At 38.7% G+C, this 19,948-nt stretch overlaps 1 protein-coding gene across 6 annotated transcripts in view; it reads left to right on the top strand.

Moving 5' to 3' along the window:
* Nucleotides 1–752: 752 nt before the first annotated feature.
* Nucleotides 753–19,948, top strand: part of ACVR1C (activin A receptor type 1C) — a 50,275-nt gene continuing 31,079 nt past the window's right edge. For 2 of the 6 annotated variants that reach the window (XM_087949948.1, XM_087949945.1), the window contains exons 1-2: nucleotides 1,635–1,732; nucleotides 14,576–14,806. Coding sequence is in view for 3 of the 6 variants with exons in the window: in XM_087949945.1 (XP_087806071.1) it covers nucleotides 14,653–14,806 (154 nt within the window). In the remaining 3 variants the exon portion in view is untranslated. Of the gene's footprint in view, nucleotides 1,029–1,634; nucleotides 1,733–14,575; nucleotides 14,807–19,948 lie in introns of those variants that run through there. The other 4 variants (XM_026674463.2, XM_087949947.1, XM_087949950.1 and 1 more) reach the window with 4 other exon arrangements.

Here is a 19,948-nt window from a genome sequence, read left to right on the forward strand (position 1 = left end):
AAAACAAAACCCAGCCTTCACAATACAGGTAGTCCTCGACTTACGACCATACTTGAGCCCAAAATTTATGTCGCTAAGTGAGACATTTGTTAAGCTGGTTTTGCCCCATTTGATGACTTTTCCTGCCACATTTTCTTCAGTGAATCACTGCACTTGTTAAATTAATAGGGTGGTTTTTAAGTGAATCTGGCTTCCCCATTGACTTTGTTTGACAGAAGGTCGCAAAAGCGGATCGCATGAACTCTGCAGCCGTCATGATTGTGAGTCAGTTGCCAAGCAACCCACACGTGAACCACCGGGATGCTGCAACCGTCATAAGTGTGAAAAACGGTCATAAGTCACTTTTTTCAGTGTCCGTTGTAACCGCGAACTACATGCACTGTTGTAAGTTGAGCACTACCTGTAAGAAGTGCGCTGAAGAGGGAAGGCAGCCGAGGGGTTGACAGGGCGGTGATTTTGGCGCGCTCCCGCCGCCTCGCCTGGAACTACCCGCCAGAAACGAAACAGCCCTTGCAGCCACCGGCGGCCCCTCTGCTCTGAGGTGCAACAACCAACCCTTCGACCCGCCGTTTTCCTTCGAGGTGGCTGGACAGCCCCTTGTGTCAAGGCGAGCTACTTGGACCGTCCCTCCCTTTGCGCCCGCCTGTCCGCCTGTCCGCCAGCATTGACCCTCCAGGCGGCTTCTTCACCCGGGCAAGCCCTCCGCAGGGCAAGGGGGTGTGACCGGGCAAGGCGGAGTCGTGGCGGGCGGAGGGGGGAGAAACTCCATGCCCGCCTCTTTCTTCCAGCGGCGCCGAGAGTCGCTGGTGGCGAAGAGCTCCGCGTCGCACGGCTGGAGGGGTGGGCGTGGGGTGGGGAGGCTCGCCTCTCCGGCCGGCCCTGTAAGCCCCACAGGCGCGCCCCCCTCCGTCTCTCTCCTTCCCACCTGCCAGAACTTCTCCCATGTGCCGTCATGAGGCGAGCGCTCCGCTCCGGACTGGGCGCTGCTACGGCGCTTGTCCTGACAGCCTGCGCCTCTCTCTGCACAGGTAAAAGGGAGCGCCGGGAGCCTGCTTGGGCCGGCGGGTCGGAGGTTAGGCTTGGCGGTGCTCGCTTCCCCACCACCACACACTTCCCCTCCCTCGGGGGCCGAGCGGGTCTTGGGAACGGCGAACGGGACAGCGGAGTTTTCTCTCGGCTTGCAATAATCTTCGGCCTGATTGAAAATCGTTTGCTTTCCCTCTCAAAACCCCTCAAGCTTATCCAAATAGCGTTTTCTGGTCCACTCGGGCCGACAGATTTCCTGCCCAGTTTGCCGAGGTAAACAAAACCTCGTAAAGTGGGCTAAGGAAAAAACAACAACACGTGCTTTCCAAGTTCGAGGAACTCCGTTGCTTATAAATAACCTGGTAAATTAAGCTTCAGGCAACCGTACAGCAATCCCGCTTTGGGACAGATAGATAAATACCAGAGAGGGAGCGTTAAAGCGTCTCTTTTTAAAAATAATAATAATAATAATTTAGAAAAGTGCTGGTAGGAGAGAACAGAAGAGCCGCGCACGGTTTAATCCTGGCGAATTTGTTATAATATAATCTCAGCTGGACGGTGTGGCTGCGAGGGCAAAGGACAGCTAAACGCCTACCGTATCTTTAAAGGGCAAGTCCTTCGTTTCAAAACGCGGCTCCCTTGGCAGAAGCGACATTTATTTACCCGATTCAAGACTCTCTTTTTGGCTCTCTGACATGATTTGCAGGTATGTCAAACAACACCCGTATAGAGATGCTGCGCCTTCTTAGAGATACGGATCATCTTGGTTACATCTCGACTACTCCAGGGCTTAATCTTAAATTAAAAGCAATGTTAACAGTATGGGCTACTGGCTTAAATGACAGCTGTGGGTCCTCTTAATTTTATTCAAATTTGGACAGAGGAAAGAGAATGGGGTGAGATGTTTTACTGGAAAGGGATTGGGCTTTACAAAAAGCCACACATGGAATGGCAGTCCCAAATTTGCTTACCTGTGAGAGCAAATCCAAAATAAATCTCTGGACCTGCTTCTGAGCACAAATATGCAAGCCCCCTTTTCATGTTGGGTTATTTAACCCAAGAGTGCAGTCCTAGACATGTCTACTCAGAAACAAAGTGATTTTTGGGAGTTGCTGGGTTTTTTCCTCCCCAGATTGGAAAGAAGTAAATTCGGAATGGAATTTAAGTAGCATGTGTATTGATGTGGGGATATGAAATGTTAGATGTAATGTTGAAATGACCAGCAGTTTTTTGGGGGTTTTTTTGGATTGGAGGAGATGGAGGTGATTTTGAAACTAAAGCTGTGTATTTTATACTGTTCTGGGGAAAAATTCTATAGTGTAAAGAGAAGATGTTGGAATAGGTGTGAACTGAAGTTGGAAAGGAAAAAAAAAGCAGACTGAGACAATTTGAGTTTGAGATATATGCAAACAACGTGAATTCTTTGGAATATGTATGTCAGGATTGCTATCCTGCATTAGGATCAGCCAACATATTTCCCCTAGAAAATGCAAATAAGTCTTTAAAAAGTCTGTGATAAGGAAGGAAAGAGTTAAACTTCTGTTCCTCACAGTTCTAGGTTTGCTCAGGTTGTCCCTTGGCTACTATTGACTTAACCAAAAAACAGTTCCTAATTGCTTTGCTGCAATTATAATCACATTTGGCCTTTAAGCTATTTTGCCAACCTAAGCAAATTATTTTGGCCACTATCTTGCATCTTGTTCGGAGGGCTAACTATGCCCTCATAAAATGTTTTTTTCTTTACAGATAGATAGCAGAAAGAAAACCCAGTCCTAATTCATGGAATAAATGTATTCAAGTATTATTTTCAGAAAGTCTGCAAGAAGAATGGGTTGGTTGCTGGATATATCAGCTACTTTGTCTAATGTCATGTCCTCCAGTAAATTTGGGATTATTATTAGCTTTGGTTTTTATAAGATTTCCCGGTTCTTCTGAACCATTGTAAATTCTGTAGCTCTAGCCATCAATTTTTAATGAGCTTTTGAATTGGATCAGCCCACTGTGCATGATCTATGGATATAAATTTAAATGACCATATTTAATAATGGTAATGGTGATAATAACATTATAAATCAAGGCTGCATATTTCCCCCAAAATATAATTATAATTAAAAGCTTATGGCAAAATAACAGACATTATGAGCTCGAGGAAATGGGTTCCTACAGTCTATACCAGGGGTGTCAAACTTGATTTCATTGAGGGCCGGATCAGGATTATGTTTTAACCATGAGGGGCTGGGGTGGGTGTGGCCAGGGTGGGCGTGGCCTGCTTGATGTCACTTGTGTTGGGGGTGCCTGTGGTGGCCTGAGCACTCTACCAGTGAAAATGGGCTCCCAGCTCAGTTTTCGGCCGTGATGGCCTCCTGCAGCCCTCTGCAGTGAAAACGGAGCTCGGGAGGCCACGTGTAGGCCCCCCCCAAGTTCCTTTTTCACTGCAGAGGGCTGCAGAAAGCCATCACGGCTGAAAATGGAACCTGGGAGGGCTGTACATCGTCTCCCGAGCTCCTTTTTAGCTGACAGAGGCCCTGTGGGCTGGTCCTTCACTGTTTCCAGGCGGTCACGCGGGCCAGATCTAAACACTCCGAGGGCCAGATCTGGCCTGTGGGCCTTGAGTTTGACATTCCTGGTCTATACAAACAGCAAGGTAAATATAGTACTGAAATATTTTTTAGGATTGGAGGAGATGGTGAACATCTTTGATCAGATTTCATTTGAAAAGAGACAAACAATGACACGGATCAGAGATCTCTGAAATGTTCCGTGTTTTGCACATCCTGAAACCTGATTAACATAATAAGGTTCTCCTCAGGGGTGGGATTCAGCCAATTCGGCCTAGTTAGAGTGAACCGGGTGTTACATTTAAATTTGGTTCGCTGAACTGGTAGTTGAACTGGTGGCCCCGTCCACTCCTACCCTCCCAGGAGTCTCCACGTGGCCTGTTCTGGATGTAGGTAAGTGCAGGAACCACGCGGAAGCTCTGGGAAGGAGAAAAATGGGCCAAACGGGAAGTTCCAGAAGTCTGGAAATAGGCCTGTTTCCAGCTTCTGGAGGCCCTCTGGAGCCCGGAGGAGGCCATTTTCTCCCTCCCAGAGGCCCCAGGGAAGCCTTCGGACTCTGGGAAAGGCAAAAAATGGCCCTCCCGGAAGTTCCTGGTAGGCCACGCCCACTATAGCCATGCCCACCCAGCAACCAGGCAGAGAACCTGGTTCTGCTTGCAAATTCTTTCCAGTGTATAGGACTATAGCCTTTCATAATTTTCAGATCCCATGATTTCAGGTTTTATCATGATAATAAGTAAGGGATGTAACTAATGTTTCTGTAATCAAAGTTGTGAAATCCTGTCACATACTATACACAGTGAATTAGTATAAATTCCTTATAATATTAATGTACACATCATCCACAGTGAGGAATCTGAGACAGACAATTCCTGACTTCTTTGGGAGGAGTATGTTTGCTGATATTTAATTTGATACGTGTTTGGGTGAGGGGTGGAAAGCTCAAAATAGACTGAGGTGTGTAAAGTCCCTGCCCTGGTAGTAAGCTATCCTTAGGGGATATTACTTGGTCTCTTTTCTTAATGTTAAGTTTCTAATTTTTTTTAATGACAGTAGTTATATAAAGGATAGAAAATAAGCTTGCTTCTAAATAGGTGTGACTCACAAGTCTATGTTCCAGAAATATAAGAGCAGGGGTTCAATAATTGGTAATGAGACAGTTCTCCTTCTAAATGCTTGTATATAGCTATTGTGGAAGATACAATTCGCATTTTTCCCGTCTTGTTTTTGTCAATCTATTATGTTTTTTTCCTGTTTTCCATTTTGTTTTTGTCAGTCTATTACTCATAATTGTTGCTTATGGTTGGTATAACTTCATTGCTGTTGCTCACAGTTGAGATGCTTTAGTTTAATTGGTTAATATATTAACCAAATATACTAATGCTTCTCAACAACTGTGAGCAACAGCTATGAAGTTATACCAACCACAAGCAACAGCTAATATTAGATGGGTAATATATATGGTATGTACATATACATGAAGCTTTAGTTATTTGGTTATTATGTATATATATACAGAGAGGGGGTGAGTGGGAGAGAGAACTAAGTCAACTAGATTTTATAACAAATACTGGTAATATTTCAACTTCTGATATGTTTAATAAATGAGCTGCTATATAAAAGTGATGTAATTTATACAAAACATGTATCTGTTTGACTGAATCAAATAAGATTTTTTTTTTAAAAAATCCAGAAATTAAGCATGTTTATTACCATGAAGCGTGCATGGTTAGAAATGTCTTTTGTTAATAAAAAGTCAGTTAAAGGTTAATTAATAGCTGATAAATATTGTTAATGCAATTTTTAGTATCTTGGTACACAAGAGTATTTCCAGGAACACATCTTTTGGCAATCATCCAAGCATTTACTCTTTAATTTACTCCCTAGAATCTGTTCTTCAACTTTCCTGCTCTTAGCCATTGCCAAGTCTTTTTGTTATCTTTTTTGCCTGCAAGATTTTTTTTCATGTACTGGTCATGTAATACTTTGCCTTGCCATATTTCTTTCCTATTCTTTCTTTAGTTTTTCTTTAGTTTCCTTATAAGTCAATTTGGTCTTTTGGGGGTTTCACTAAGCCTTCATGATATACTACTTTCAGTGCATCCTTTTCATTGTCTTTCAGATATTCTTCCGATGCTGTTTTTTCTGTTCAAATGCCTGGTGTACTTGTAACATATGATGCCCACTTATGCTTTTTGATAATAGCGTCTGTCAACATTGCTGCATGGATGAAGGGCATGATTCCTTGTCATTACTTTTCTAGCCTTCCTATCCAGGGCTTCTGCTTCAGCTTGAGTCCAGTCCACTATTTCAGCTGTGTACCTAATGACTGGAATTGCCCAGGTGTTTATTGCCTTGATGATATTTCCTCCACTGAGTTTTGGACTTTAAGATTTCTTCATTCTCTTGAATTCACCTATAACCCTTTTCTTGACTTCAGAGTGCTTGATGTTGTCAGCTTGTTGCTCAGGTATTTGCAGTGATTTTCTTCATCTAGATTCTTGATATTATTTCTATAGAGAACATAGATTCCTGTAGTTTTCACTATTTTTCTCTTGCGGATGGTCAGGGTGGCACATCTGCCCAGTCTAAACTCCATTGCAATATCTTGGCTATATGGACAATATTGAGCAGTGGTTCCATTTTAGCTGGTGTTTTTCCATACAGCTTCAAATTGTCCATCTAAAGGAGGTGGGTAGCCTGACAAGATATTTTTGATGTTTGATAGCCATGGCCTGACTTCTTTGGTATTGTTGACAGAGGAATCAGTGCAATGAAAAATAGTAGAGGTGATAGTAAATCTATTTGAATGATTCATCTCTTGATATTAATTTTTCACCATTGACCAGCAACTATGCTTTCTATTGTGCCATTGATCCTTGCACACAGCTTCTGATTCCTATTATTTCTAAACACTTGATTTTCTAGTCATGTGGCAGCAAGTTGAATGCCTTCTTGTAATTAATTCTAGCTATTTCAGGCTGAGTTTTTCTCACAGTTTTCCAAAACCATGTTGTCAATTAGGAGCTGATCTTTTGTTCTTTTGCTGTTTTGGTGGTTTCCTTTTTACTCAGATGCAGAGAGCATGCTTTCAACTAGATGCTGTTGGACTACGTCAGCTACAACGTCCATTAGCAATTTGAAAGTTGTTGATAAGCAAATCATTGACCTGTAGTTCCTGGTGCTGCCCCTTTCATTATTAGGTAGGTTTTGCCAGATGTTAATCAATCTTCAATTTCATCTCCTTGCGGTATGCTGTGAAATTGCTTGACAGTGAATGAGTGTAGACTGGTCAGATGTTTCAACAACAAAAAAAAAACATGAAATTCATCTTCACTTGATACTGATCAATTCTTGATCTTCATTACACTTTTCTCCACCATTATCCACTTGCTATTACAAGTACTTTCATTTCAGCTTCTATTTTTTCCTCTTCTCTACTTTCTTTATCCAAAGTCATTCTTGTGTTTCTTTGGGTTGTGCCATAGCTATGCCCAGAATTCTACTGTTTCTTTTTTGTCAGGTATTGACTAATTCATCGTGCTCTCTCTGTTGATGGATTGGTTGAAATACCAGTGATTTGACAGAAATGGAGATTCTATGTGCAGTCAGAGCTTTGTATCTACTGATTTCCTTGGCTATGGCTGTTATTTGCTGCTTTATTATTTCTAGTTCTTCCTGGATCTTCCTTGTCTCTGGGTAGTATTTCATGATCATATATGCTTTCAGCTTCTTGCTCTTCAGCTTTATTTGTTCTAGCTTGTTTGCATCTGATCTTAGCATGCTGATCTTATTTTCCAACCTTCCATCTTTGATCTTCCAATCTTCCATTTTAGTGGTGCACTGTTTGGCTTTTTTCCTTGTTTGTTGATTTTGCATCAACAAGTGGTGCTGCACATCAGTTGGTTTGTTTCTTGCAATGAGCTGGTGCTTACATTTGATATTACAGTACAGTAATCTTTTAATATTTGTTCCAGCTATTTCTTCAGAACAAGCTTCAATTCAGGCAACCTTATGCAGTTGCTTTTGTTCTGTTCTAGATGCCATTCTCAGTTTTGATTCCTTTTTTTTAGTTTTTGGGTTGTTGTTGTTATTGTTTGATTAGAGAGATTTATTCTTTCTGAGAAGAAGGCAGAAGAGAGGGTTCCTGGAATGAAAATAATGCAATACCTTATGCTGGCTTCCTCTACTGCTGCCTCCCCCTGGTTTGCTCCTAAAGTCTGAGATACTTCTGTTAAGGCTTTAATTTTGCCCTAGTTTCAATTATGTTCTATAACAGAGGCCTCCAAACTTGGCAACTTTAAGACGTGTGGACTCCATCCAGCAAAGCTGGATGGAGAATTCTGGGAGCTGAAGTCCACACGTCTTAAAGTTGCCAAGGTTGGGGGCCCCTGTTCTATAATAAAGATGGACACTTCTGATGATTTATCGTCTTACATATTCTTAATGTTGAATTCAGTCTTTAATCTAGGTTTTATTTAGCATGATAGGAATATGGGATGCTAAAAGTAGTCTATTGCAGGGGTGACAAACTCAAGGCCTGTGGGCCAGATTCAGCCCCCGGGGTGCTTAGACCAGCCCATGGGGCCAGCCTGGAAATAGCAAAGGACCGGCCTGCGGTGCCTCTGCTAAATGTGGCACAGGTGTGTATGGGTATTTTGGCTGGCAGGGTGCTGCAGGAAGCCATCCAGGATGAAAACAGGGCATGCGGGGGCCGCCTGGGCCCCCTGCACCCCATTTTGGCCAGCAGGGTTCTGTAGGAAGCTGTTTGTCCCGTCTTCTCCCCATCTCTCCCCTGGCCAGCCCATGGAGGACAACAATGCTGATCTGGCCCTCCAAGAAATCCAGTTTGACACCCCTGCTCTACTTTGTCAAACAGTTTGTTCCACTTCCATTTTGTGACCAGGGGTGAATGGGGAAACTCCCAAGTAGGTCATGAGGAACATCGCCACCTCTCTCCCACTGCTGCATAATAAGCCAACTAGCAATTCATATTCTGAACCTCTCATATTGTATATGAAAAACGTTAACCAAATAGAGTAGGAACATGCTGAACTTTTCCACAATTGTCATATAACCTTGTCATATGGCAAAATTGCTGTTTTTATTGCTAAAAGGAAAACACATTTCTAGGTCAAAAGAGAAAACTCATCTTTAGCTACTACCGTATGCTAAAATGAATATCAGTTAGTAACACGTATGTCTTGTTTCAGAGTGGGTTTCAGGGAGAATGAAAGTCTGTGATTTCAAAAATACACCAAGGGGATGAATGATATTAAATGTTGTTATGCTAAATATTTTGTATATGTTTCAAATCAGGGCTTTTGTCTGAGGTTCTGTAACAATTTGTTTCTTTTCTAATAAATATTACTAAGCATTTAATAAAAAGAAATAAAATTCAGGTTCTTAACCTGTATGAAACTTGAAAGCTGCTAGCTGGGTGACTTTTAGCCAGTTCTTTACTTTTAGCCCTAGACTTATAGTTGAAAAATACTTTCTAGACTAGCATAGTAGATTATAGTCTTAAAATAAGAAGCCTTCATCTTTCAGTGAATTGATTCAGGTTGAGATAGATAGACAAACAAATAAATAGATTGATGACAGTAGTACAGTAGGATAATCTGAAGGCCCTCTTGTCTCACTGATAAATTTCCATCCAAGCATAGTTTTGTAAAGTCCAGCTGGGAAAGAAAATAGAAGAAAAGAAATCAGAAAAAGACAGACAAAATGGTAGTCCTATGCTAATTCCTCTTTGCTCAAAAAATAACACGTTAGAAATATAGGCTTTAAAATTAAACAAAGTTTTAACATCATTTATCAATGTTTAATCATCACCATTTTTTTTACATATTTGAATTGCTGGAATTGAGTTGAATTAACTCCTACATGAATATGCCATGCAATTTTCAATCAACATTACCTTAGACTTCTTTTGAGATGTTTTTGTCAACCAGTCTACAGCCTTGGGATTTCCTAGTCATATCCCAACCAAATACCAACCAACTATGACTATTCTTAAGTTTTTGAGATCAGCTAAGGTTGGCTAGGTGCCACTACTTCATGATTACTTGGATACAAAAAAAGGAACATACATAAGAAAGTAATTTTAACAGTAAATTGTAAGATTTGTGAGCTTCACAACCTAGCAAAATGTCACGCTACTTGCAAACCAATTGTAGAAACCATAGAAATTTCTAAATAGAAGTACACGGTATTCCATTCAATTTATGATAAAGAGCATCACAATATTTTCAAGGAATGTAGGATTTGAAGTAATTTGTGAAATCACGTTTTGTAATTTAATTGACCTTTTAGGCATAGGATAAAAATTATGCTGAAGGGATATTGAATGGCAAATGATAGGAAAAAGCATGAGTCACTTCTTCATGGAAAAAGTTAAGTGACTATAAATGTTTTCCAAGCAGTAAAATATACTATAGAAATATTCAGTAAACAAGTACATGCTCATAGTTGAGTTATGTTGAAATGTTGTTTCAAAGTCCATTAAGCTTATCAGCAAGCTTTCTGGGCAAAAACAGGAAGATTTTGTTTTTTTGTTTTTAAGATCACTTTTCACTTTAAGAATTGCTACAAGTCTGTCTTTTATGATACAACTATAATCTGTTATTTTTGGAATGGGACATAGCTCTGTTCCTCTGTAAATGCTAGCACAAATTTCATTGCTGAACTGTGACTTGTTTCAAGAAGCAAGAAATCCTAGCTTCATACATGCTAAAACACATTTGGGAATATCTTTACATTAGCCTATGGTCAAACCAAGCCCCTACTCAGTGATGGATTAAGGCTCACTGGTGCCTTAAGCACTGGCAAATCTTGATGCCCCCCTCCATTGTACATATTGTACAAACAAAGCCATATTCTCAACTTTGTGGTGCCCCCTTTGGGCCTGGTGCCTTAAGCACGTACTTAGTCAGCTTAATGGTTAATACACCACTGCCCCTATTCTTAGTTTAATATCAAACACAAAACAACTGTGCCTTCATGTGGCATGTGAACCAGGGCACCAATTCAGTCCTGCAGATGAGAAAAGTCCTTGAGGTGACCAATTGTTGGCTTGCTTTCTCTCTTAGCTGTTCCTGCATTGCAGTTCTGTGACCTGGTCAAAGGAAGGGTCAGAGTTTGTGCATCCCATTAAACCTATTGGCAGAAGTGATTTCATATAATGTTTTACTATCCCAAACATATAATGGATAACTCATATTCTTTATACCACGTGGCTTAGCACAGTTGGTAAGTCTAGTTTTCTTTTCAGTGCAAAGTACACAACTATTTTAATATTCTCTAGTCCTACTAAAGTATTGTGATTTTATTTATATGAAGTAGGGTGACCAAACTGCAGCTTGAGGATCACCAGTGGCTCTTAGACAATTCATGCACAATTTCTGAGCTACAAAGCACCCAAACTGTTTTGCAGTCCTCTCGTTCCTGAAAGATGCTAACAGATTAGAACCTCAGAAGACAATGAGGAAGTGTGTAACAGGCAGGAGAGAAAAGCAGAAGTTGCTTTTAGCTGTAATCTACTTTAGAAGGAGATAGGAGATGGCTACTGAAGAGTGGGAGGAGGTTTTAAATGGCATGGAGAGGGAAACCGCACAGCACAAAAGGAGTAATCACAAGTCAGTGAAAGAAGACAGAAAATAAGTTAACAATGCCTGGAAAAGAGCAATAGTCATTTAATGCTGTATTTTTCAGGGAATCATTGTTTTGTCAGGCTACCAAGAATTAGGCTTTTCTACAACTTGGGGAATTTCTGCAGGAGGAGGAGGAGGAGGAGGAGGAGGAGGAGGAGGAGGAGGAGGAGGAGGAGAAGGAGGAGAAGGAGAAGGAGAAGGAGAAGGAGAAGAAGAAGAAGAAGAAGAAGAAGAAGAAGAAGAAGAAGAAGAAGAAGAAGAAGAAGAAGAAGAAGAAGAAGAAGAAGAAGAAGAAGAAGAAGAAGCAGCAGCTCTGGGCTAGAAAACAAAAAGAGTTCTAAAATTTGCATCAGATAGCATTGTACTTAGGTATTGAATTAGATATTTCCATCAAGTCTGTTGCTTCCTAATAAAACCAGAATGAAAATAATTAAGAAATTTAATCATCAGAAAAACATAGAAACTTATGGTATTTTAAGTCAGATAGACCTTGGCTTTGTAGCAACAAATAACTTGTAGGATCTGAATTGTGTTATGCCCCAAGCTACTTCCTCATTAATGCTTGGAGCAAAATTATGACTTCCATGACTACAATCCAAAGATTGTACATTAAGATGTTTATGAAAGTCATTTCCCAACATATTTTCAAAGTATCAGCAAAGGACATGATATTTAATGGGAATTCTGGAAAGAAGCACTGGGCATTGGTGCAATTTGTGGTCAATCCTATTTTTGATAAATGCAATGCCTTCATGTTCTAAAGCTTTATCTTGCTGTTAAAAAACTGTAAGTAATTTTATTAATTAATTATGACTAACTGAAAAAAGAGTTATTTCTGTAGCACTGCATAAGTAATAGTTTCAGAAAGCTTTTGACACAAGAAATACCTCAACTTTGTGGTACTAAATAACTGTGGAAAATTATATGCTCTTAGGAAAAATTGGTCTATGCTTTAAAGTGATTTAAATATAAAAGAGCACCTACAACAATTGGCAATATATTGAAAATGACTGAGCTTGAAATAGTTCAGTTAAAAGCACTTTTGAATCTGTTTGCTGACAAAAAATAAATAACATTTTGAGCAGGCAGAAGTAGTATCTTCAGATATGTGCCTATGCAGGAATGATTGTGTTTGGTAAACTTTAAGAGATGTATTCTGTGTCATAATACAAATAATACATAATGCAAAATGTAATTCTAGCAATTTGGCAGAAATACAGAGAAATGTTCACACATCAGTTCTGCTCCTTGCTTCTTTTTTTCTTTCTTGTGCTTTTTTTCTTCCTTTTCTTTTTTTCCTTTTTTATTTCTGCATTTGTAAAAAATTCTGTATAATACACCAGTGCAAATATTAGGAAGTTTCTCAACATATATCATTCAATAATGGGAGTTTTTGTAAGGTTAACCAGCCACAAATATGGAATTAGATAGTATATAAATGTTCAATGAACAAATAAGACAAGTTGGGTGAGTTATTTCTAAGGTTATTTCTAAACCTTTTGATTCTAGGTGGCTCACAAAACAAAAAACATAAAAAACACAGACCATCCTACTTGTGTTACTGTAGAATAAGTGTAGGCACACCAGACTGATCTGTCTGCAATGTATAGACATAGATCATTTTCTCAACAATGATTATTGAGATCAAGACTGCGAAATTTCAACAGGATTAAAGGTCTATGGAGATTCCCAGGTCATAGTTATCCCAAAGATGCTGTTCAAAGGCAATTGGGTTTTCTTGATTCCCCCCCAGAAAATGTTTGCTTCAATTCTCATCCAAGAAACTTCTTCAGAACTAAAGAAACATTTTCAAGGAAAAATCCAAGAAAGTCCAGTTGTTTTTTGAAAAGCACCTTTGAGGTAAGGGATTAAAATTCCTTCCATTCCCCATGCTAAGACTATGGATAGGATCTTCAGTGCTGATTTGAATATGTGTATGGAGGCTTATTGCCATAATTGCCTAATAAAATTTTATAATAATACATGGTTTGGATTCCATCAGCTCTCCAAAGTCCTTTGTATGAGAACAAACTAGGGCATTGGAAGCAGATCTGATGCAGATGGAGCTTTCAAACACTTTGAGAGACTGATGATTGCTTAATTGTATATTGTCTTTTAAAATCAATGTAGCTTTCCTCATCATTTCCATCTTTTGGTTTAAATCAGGCATGTCCAGCCCGTGGGCAGCATGTGACTTTGGACAGCCTCAAAAGATTGTAAACTTTTGAAGTTTAAAGAAGGCATACTAAAATGGGAGAAACTACTACTGTCATTGCTGGGAAAAATATCTGTGATAAAAATGAATGCTTTGCCTAGAATGTTGTTTTTATTTCAATACCTGTTTTGATAACTCATATACCATTTAAACAATGGCTGAAAGATATACGTAAATTTGTGTGCTAGGGGAAGAAACCACAAGTTAACTGTAAGATGTTACAAGATGAACGGAAAGAGAAGAAAATCAAATACACGATTTGAAATTGTATTTTGCTGCTTGCTGTTTGGTTTGATGAAAGAGTGGGTGTTGATGAGAAATTAAAAAAAAAAACTTTTGAAGGACAAAAAAAAGATTGTAAACTTTTAACATTATTATGTGATTCATATATGTTAACTGTACTATATATTTTATGTGAGACCCAAGACAATTCCCCTTTGCTCAAAGTGGACCAGGCAAGCTAAAAGTAGGATACCTATGGCCTAGATGAAATCTTGCTTTGGATTCATGGCTTTAATTTAGGATTTTGGGTGGTAGGATAAATCTCCCTCAAAGGCACTGTATAAAAACATGTTATTTAAAATATACGTAGTTCTTGACTTATGACCACAATTTCTGTTGTTAACTAAGACATTTTGTTAAGTGAGTTTTGAACCATTTTACGACCTTTCTCGCCTCAATTGTTAAGTGAATCACTGCAGTTGATAAATAACCTGGTTTTTAAGTGAATCTGGCTTCCCATTGAGTTTGGTCATTGAGAAGGTCACAAAAGGTGATCCCATAACCTTGGGACATAGCAACAATCATAAATATGAATCAGTATTTGAATTTTGATCACATGATCATAGGGATGTTGCAAAGGTCATAAAACGGTATGAAAAACAGTTATAAGTCAGTTTTTTCAGTGCCTATAACTTTGAACGGTCACTAAATGAATTGTTGTAAGTTGAGGACTACCTGTTTATTAGATCTGTTTAAAAATCTGAATGATTTCACCCTGCTCCTCCTTTTTCAGACAAATCTCTCCAAGTGCCATGTAGCCTCAAGTAATATGGACTAGGTTGGGAATATTCTGTGTATTGTTTTGGCATTGTTGTGTACCAAAGACTTAATTATCATTTCAGGCTTAACATGTGTGTGCCAATTGTGTGAAAAAACAAACTTCACTTGTGAAACAGAGGGAGCATGTTGGACTTCTGTCATGCTAACGAATGGTCGGCAAGAAGTAATAAAGGCATGTGTTTCCCTACCGCAGCTGAAGGCACAGATCTTCTGCCACAGTTCTAAGAATGTAACCAGGACAGAATGCTGCTTCACAGATTTTTGCAACAATGTCACCATTTACCTGCCCACAGGTAAGTCCTTCTTGTTAGTACAAGAAAATCTACAGTGAAGACAATCTTGTCACATCTATTTGGACCTAAACCCAAAATAATGCAGTATGCATTTATTTCTGAATAAAGAGTTGGGTTGCATGTTAAAGCTAAAGTAAGTTTTTTTTTGTTTATTAATGAAATGATATTATCATTTCATTAAAATTATATATATATTTAAACTGAGAAATGCTATGCTTTTACTACAGATATTTCTTTAAAATATTTGAAACAAAATTCTGATTTTTTGTTCACTCTTGTATAGACTTAGCTGGCTTGAGTTTTGAATTGAGATGGCACACTTATAGTGATGATACATCAGTCAATAAATATATGTTCATAAGTTACACAGATGTAGTATTTGATATCACACTTGTCAAGATAAATCTTGTAAATCAATCTTACAATATGAACAGCAGACCATTCCCATTCCCCATGTTTGGCATAAAGTTTTTTTTTATTATAGAGGTGTAATAATAAACTTACAACCTTGACTTACAACCATTTGTTTAGTGATTGTTCGAAGTTCCAACAGCACTGAAAAAAGTGACTTATGATCATTTTTCACACTTACGACCATTGCAGAACTCTCATCGTCAGGTGATCAAAATTTGGATACTTTGTGTTTATGTCAATTGCAGTGTCCCAGGGTCATGTGATCACTTTTTGCAACCTTCTAATAAGCAAAGTCAATGGAGAAGCCAGAAACTGTGTTATTAACTTAAAAACTGGAATGATTCACTTAACAAGTATGGCAAGAAAAGTCATAAAATGGGGCAAAATTCACTTAACAATTGTTTTACTTAGCAACTGAAATTTTAGAAACAATTGTGGTTGTGAGTTGAGGAGTACTGTAATTTAGTTCCCTTCAAGTTTTCATTTAATGAATTTCTGTATAGTTCAAATTTCAGTTCAATGAGAAGATTTAAATAAGAGGAGGATCAGAAGCCTTATGACTTGAATCTGCAATCAAGTCTGCAGCCTCCCAGTCATAGTCTGTCCCACTTACTCCTGCCCTATAAACTTTGTTCTGAGTTTGAGGAATCAGTTGTAAGACTTGCTTTGATCACATGTGAGCTCAGTATAGACATGGTCTTAAGAAAGACCAGGAAACCATAGGCATGTATTCCATCCAATTCCTAGTTTCGAAGTATAAATAGTAAATGCTATGGTCAGTGTGTCAGAGTCCAAGTAACAGACCCAATTCAATCAAAACTCTGAGGCCTGGGGTTTCCTCAAAGCACAAATTTATTAGGCACGTCATATTGGCACAGCTGGTGAACATCTGACTCTGAAAGACCTGAGGTTTTCTCCCCAAATCAACTCCCCCAAACCACCCCCGTCCCCACATCTGTCACATGGTCCAATCAGGTCACTATCCCAACTCTACTTGGCCTCAGTCCACGCCCCTCCAGCACCTGATGGGAACGTCCTTGGTTCATTTTGACTACAAGTCCCCAGCTATCTCTATGCCCCACTCCCTTTTCTACAGTTCCAACCAGCCTCTCTGTGGCAGCCCTGAAGATGCTCCAGTATGGCTTCAGGTCTGACACAGTGTCTGTAGCAATAGTAATAGCACTTAGACTTATATACTGCTTCACAGTGTTTCATAGCCTTCTCTACATGGTTTACAGAGTCAGCATATTGCCCCCAACAATCTGGGTTCTCATTTTACCAACCTTGGAAGGATGGAAGCCTGAATCAACTTTGAGCCTGGTGAGATTCGAACTGCCAAATTACAGGCAGCCGATAGTCAGCAGAAGTAGTCTATAGTATTGCATTCTAGCAGCGGCGGTGCAGTTGTTAGAATGCAATACTATAGACTACTTCTGCTGACTATCGGCTGCCTGTAATTACTTTGATTCTGGTCCAGAACAAATATTTGCCCTCTGAAAAATTATATAACCATGTTCCAATATTGTCAAGGTGAATTGTTAGAATTGTAAGCTATGTGTTTATATGATGTGAGAATATTATACTTTTTTGTTATCTTTCTCCACATAACTACTACATAGTAAGGACAAAAATATATGCACAAGAGTCATCTGTGTATTTTTACCTAGGACTAAATTCTCTTATACTAAGTGGAACTTATTCTAATGAGTATGTTCATTGAAGTGCAGCCAAAACCTTATCAAACAAGTAAGCACCTACATTGTCCTGTTAGAAGGATTTTTGTTCAAGTTTCCAAAACCTTTGTAAGGGCAGCTTTGAGATACTGTTGTACAATAGGACTGATAAAACATTTCCTTATCCATTTTGTATTGCTTAAGCATCTCCTGAAGTTTTATTTTCATACTGTATTTATTTTGTGGTTAATGTTTAATAATTTTTGACTTCTTGTTTCAGTATTGAATATTGCTTGACGACAATAGTTTTTAAAATGTTTCGGTAGCTCAAGAATATATTTCTAAAATTCAGACTGACATTAATCTTTTAATCACCAGAATGAAGCATGATATATAAGGGTTTAATAATTATTTAGGTTATAGGAAGAAGCTGTTTCTTAAAGGAAGTTAATGAATTGAATTTTTTCCTGCTATACAGCTATTACCTAATACCATTTAATCAGGGAGCATTAATGTTGTGCCACACTTCCATAAATTGCCTAAATACTGTATGTATGTGACTACATTCATATTTGCATAGGAAAAATAGGAATATTGAAATAAACATTTCCTGCCAATCTTTATATTTTGCCAGTGAAAAGATGTATACATAACCACTATGTGAAATTTTTACCTAACTTAAATACAGAAACATTCTTTTCTCCTTGCTCAGTGACAATTGAGATCCAGTCTTATAAAGAAAGACTTGTAAAGGAAGGCACTCACCTGAACATTCTTTGCTGGACTATTTTATGATTTTAATACAGCTTACTGTTTTGAGTCCAAAACTGTAAGCATTATTTTAGGGACATGACAACTGCTGTAATTAAATTGAATTAATGATCTCCCCAGTTAGTTAACCTCTATCTCTTGCATGCTGAACATTGGGTTTCAAAGATGATAAACAGCCTTGGCATGGGATAACAAAAAGTAATGTAATAAGTAGATATGTGGTAAATGCTATGGTCATTGATTGTAATTACTTTAATTTTGATTCAGAACATATACTGTTAGTGACTGTTCGAGGTTATGACAGACTCCCCAAAAACTACTTACAGCCCAATTTCAAAGTTATGATGGATGCAGTACCCCTGCAGTCATTCGCCCATAAGTCCATCCACAGGGATGCTGCAGTGCTCATCCAACCACTGATTCCACACTGCTGTGTTCCTGCAAGCATGTGTTCACCATAGGGAGATCAGGAGGAATATAGCATGGGCCAATCAGGCAGAGTTTAACAGCTGCCTCAGGGAGAGCAGGGGGCGGAGTCATTCAGTCAGGCCATTTTGCTGATTCGCCGTGATGACATACAGTCGTAATAGGCAGGCTCAATTACAGTGATAGCTCAAGGACTATCTATATATATTTAAAAGCTTATATCAGAGAAATGTTTATGTCAAATAATAAAAACAGGACATATCCGTATTTGAAAGAAGGGGTTTCTTTTTGGCAATTTACATTAACAATTACATAAATTAGAGAAGCTGTATATACATTTCCTATGTGATATAAAATGTAAATGGATATGTAGGTTATGAAATTTCCTACATTGCTTTTTAAATAAAAATAATCAGATTGGAACTTCTCTACTAATAGCACATGGACTAAAATGGTACAGGTAGTCTCAAATTATGACTGGTCATTTTATAACTGTTTGGTGTTTTAATAGTATGGACTCTAAAACACTTCTGGCCATCCTAAAATGTACACACACACACACACACACACACACACACCCTGCAGGTCACATGACTGCATTTTGGGTGCTTGGCAATTGACTCAACTTTGCAACTAGTTACAGCATCCCATGTCACATGAACATGATTTGCAATAGGTTTTGCTGGTTTCCATGTAATTTAACTCAATGACCGCATGATTCACTTAACAATTGTGTGATTCCCTTAACAGCTTAATGATCACCACAACACTTTTAAGTCCCCCTTAGCTTTTTCCAGATGAGAGCATGTATATTTTCCCTGTCATTGGGATGCCTTGGGCTATTATCGAACAGCTTTCATTATGCCACATTATAATATGTGAACTGTATAACAGACTATAACATTGAAAAATATTTTTGTTTTACCCGTGAATACATCCATTTTCTGAAGAAGACTATCATTGTTTTTAAAATCCTGCCACATCTGAACAATAGTAAACCATGAATATCTACTAAGGAACAGACCATCCATTATTCCATAAAAGTATTATAGCTTACTGAGTGAATTGTTTTGCAGCACTGGAGGGATAATGTATAAATGAAACCAGAGACAATCTTTATCTAAAGTTAGGTCGAGAATCCCCTTCTGATAAATTCTGGGACATAGGCCATGGCCTTTGTTCAAGCATTGTTAGCATTTTGGGGAATAATAATCTCATGACAAACATGAAGAAGCAGGGCTGCATACTTATCATCGGTAGACAGTTTGTATTCAAATTAAACCGGACCATTGGTCCACCTTGCCCAGTGCTCTTTAGCCGGACTGGCAACATCTTCTGATGTGATTCTCAGACTGACTTTCAGAGATCGTAACGTAAGTTGTTTGAAACATATTGCTTGCAGTCATCGACCAAAGTTCCTAGAAGTAAATACTGTAGGGATGAACTGGGAATGGGAAGAATATATTTTCATGAAATTATAATTTGCTGGGAACTTTTTAAGCCATCTCTCTCCACCTGTAGTCACCTAAATTATGACCCCTACACTGCATATTTTTTTAGTGTCAGCTGAGAGTGGTTTTTTAATAACTGTTTTCAAGGTACTAAGGCTTTATTGTCAACAGTGTAAAAAGGGAAGGGAAAATAAAGCCTTTCCTTCACATTTATTGGCACCCTGACAAAAATATTTACCATCAAGTTTTAATATGTTTTTAAAGGGAAATAAATCTGAAGGTTGTTAACGAGGCTAGTATTACATAAATACTTTCTCACATAGCAATTGGCCAGGAGAATGCCTCAAACTACCCTTAGACCATCAGTTTCTTCAGAGGAGGAAGAATACTAAAAGGATTGTTTTGGT

The sequence above is a fragment of the Notechis scutatus genome, chromosome 1 (genome assembly GCF_049901735.1).
Source record: "Notechis scutatus isolate UNSWTSFEM ecotype Mainland chromosome 1, rNotScu1.2, whole genome shotgun sequence".
Taxonomy (NCBI): domain Eukaryota; kingdom Metazoa; phylum Chordata; class Lepidosauria; order Squamata; family Elapidae; genus Notechis; species Notechis scutatus.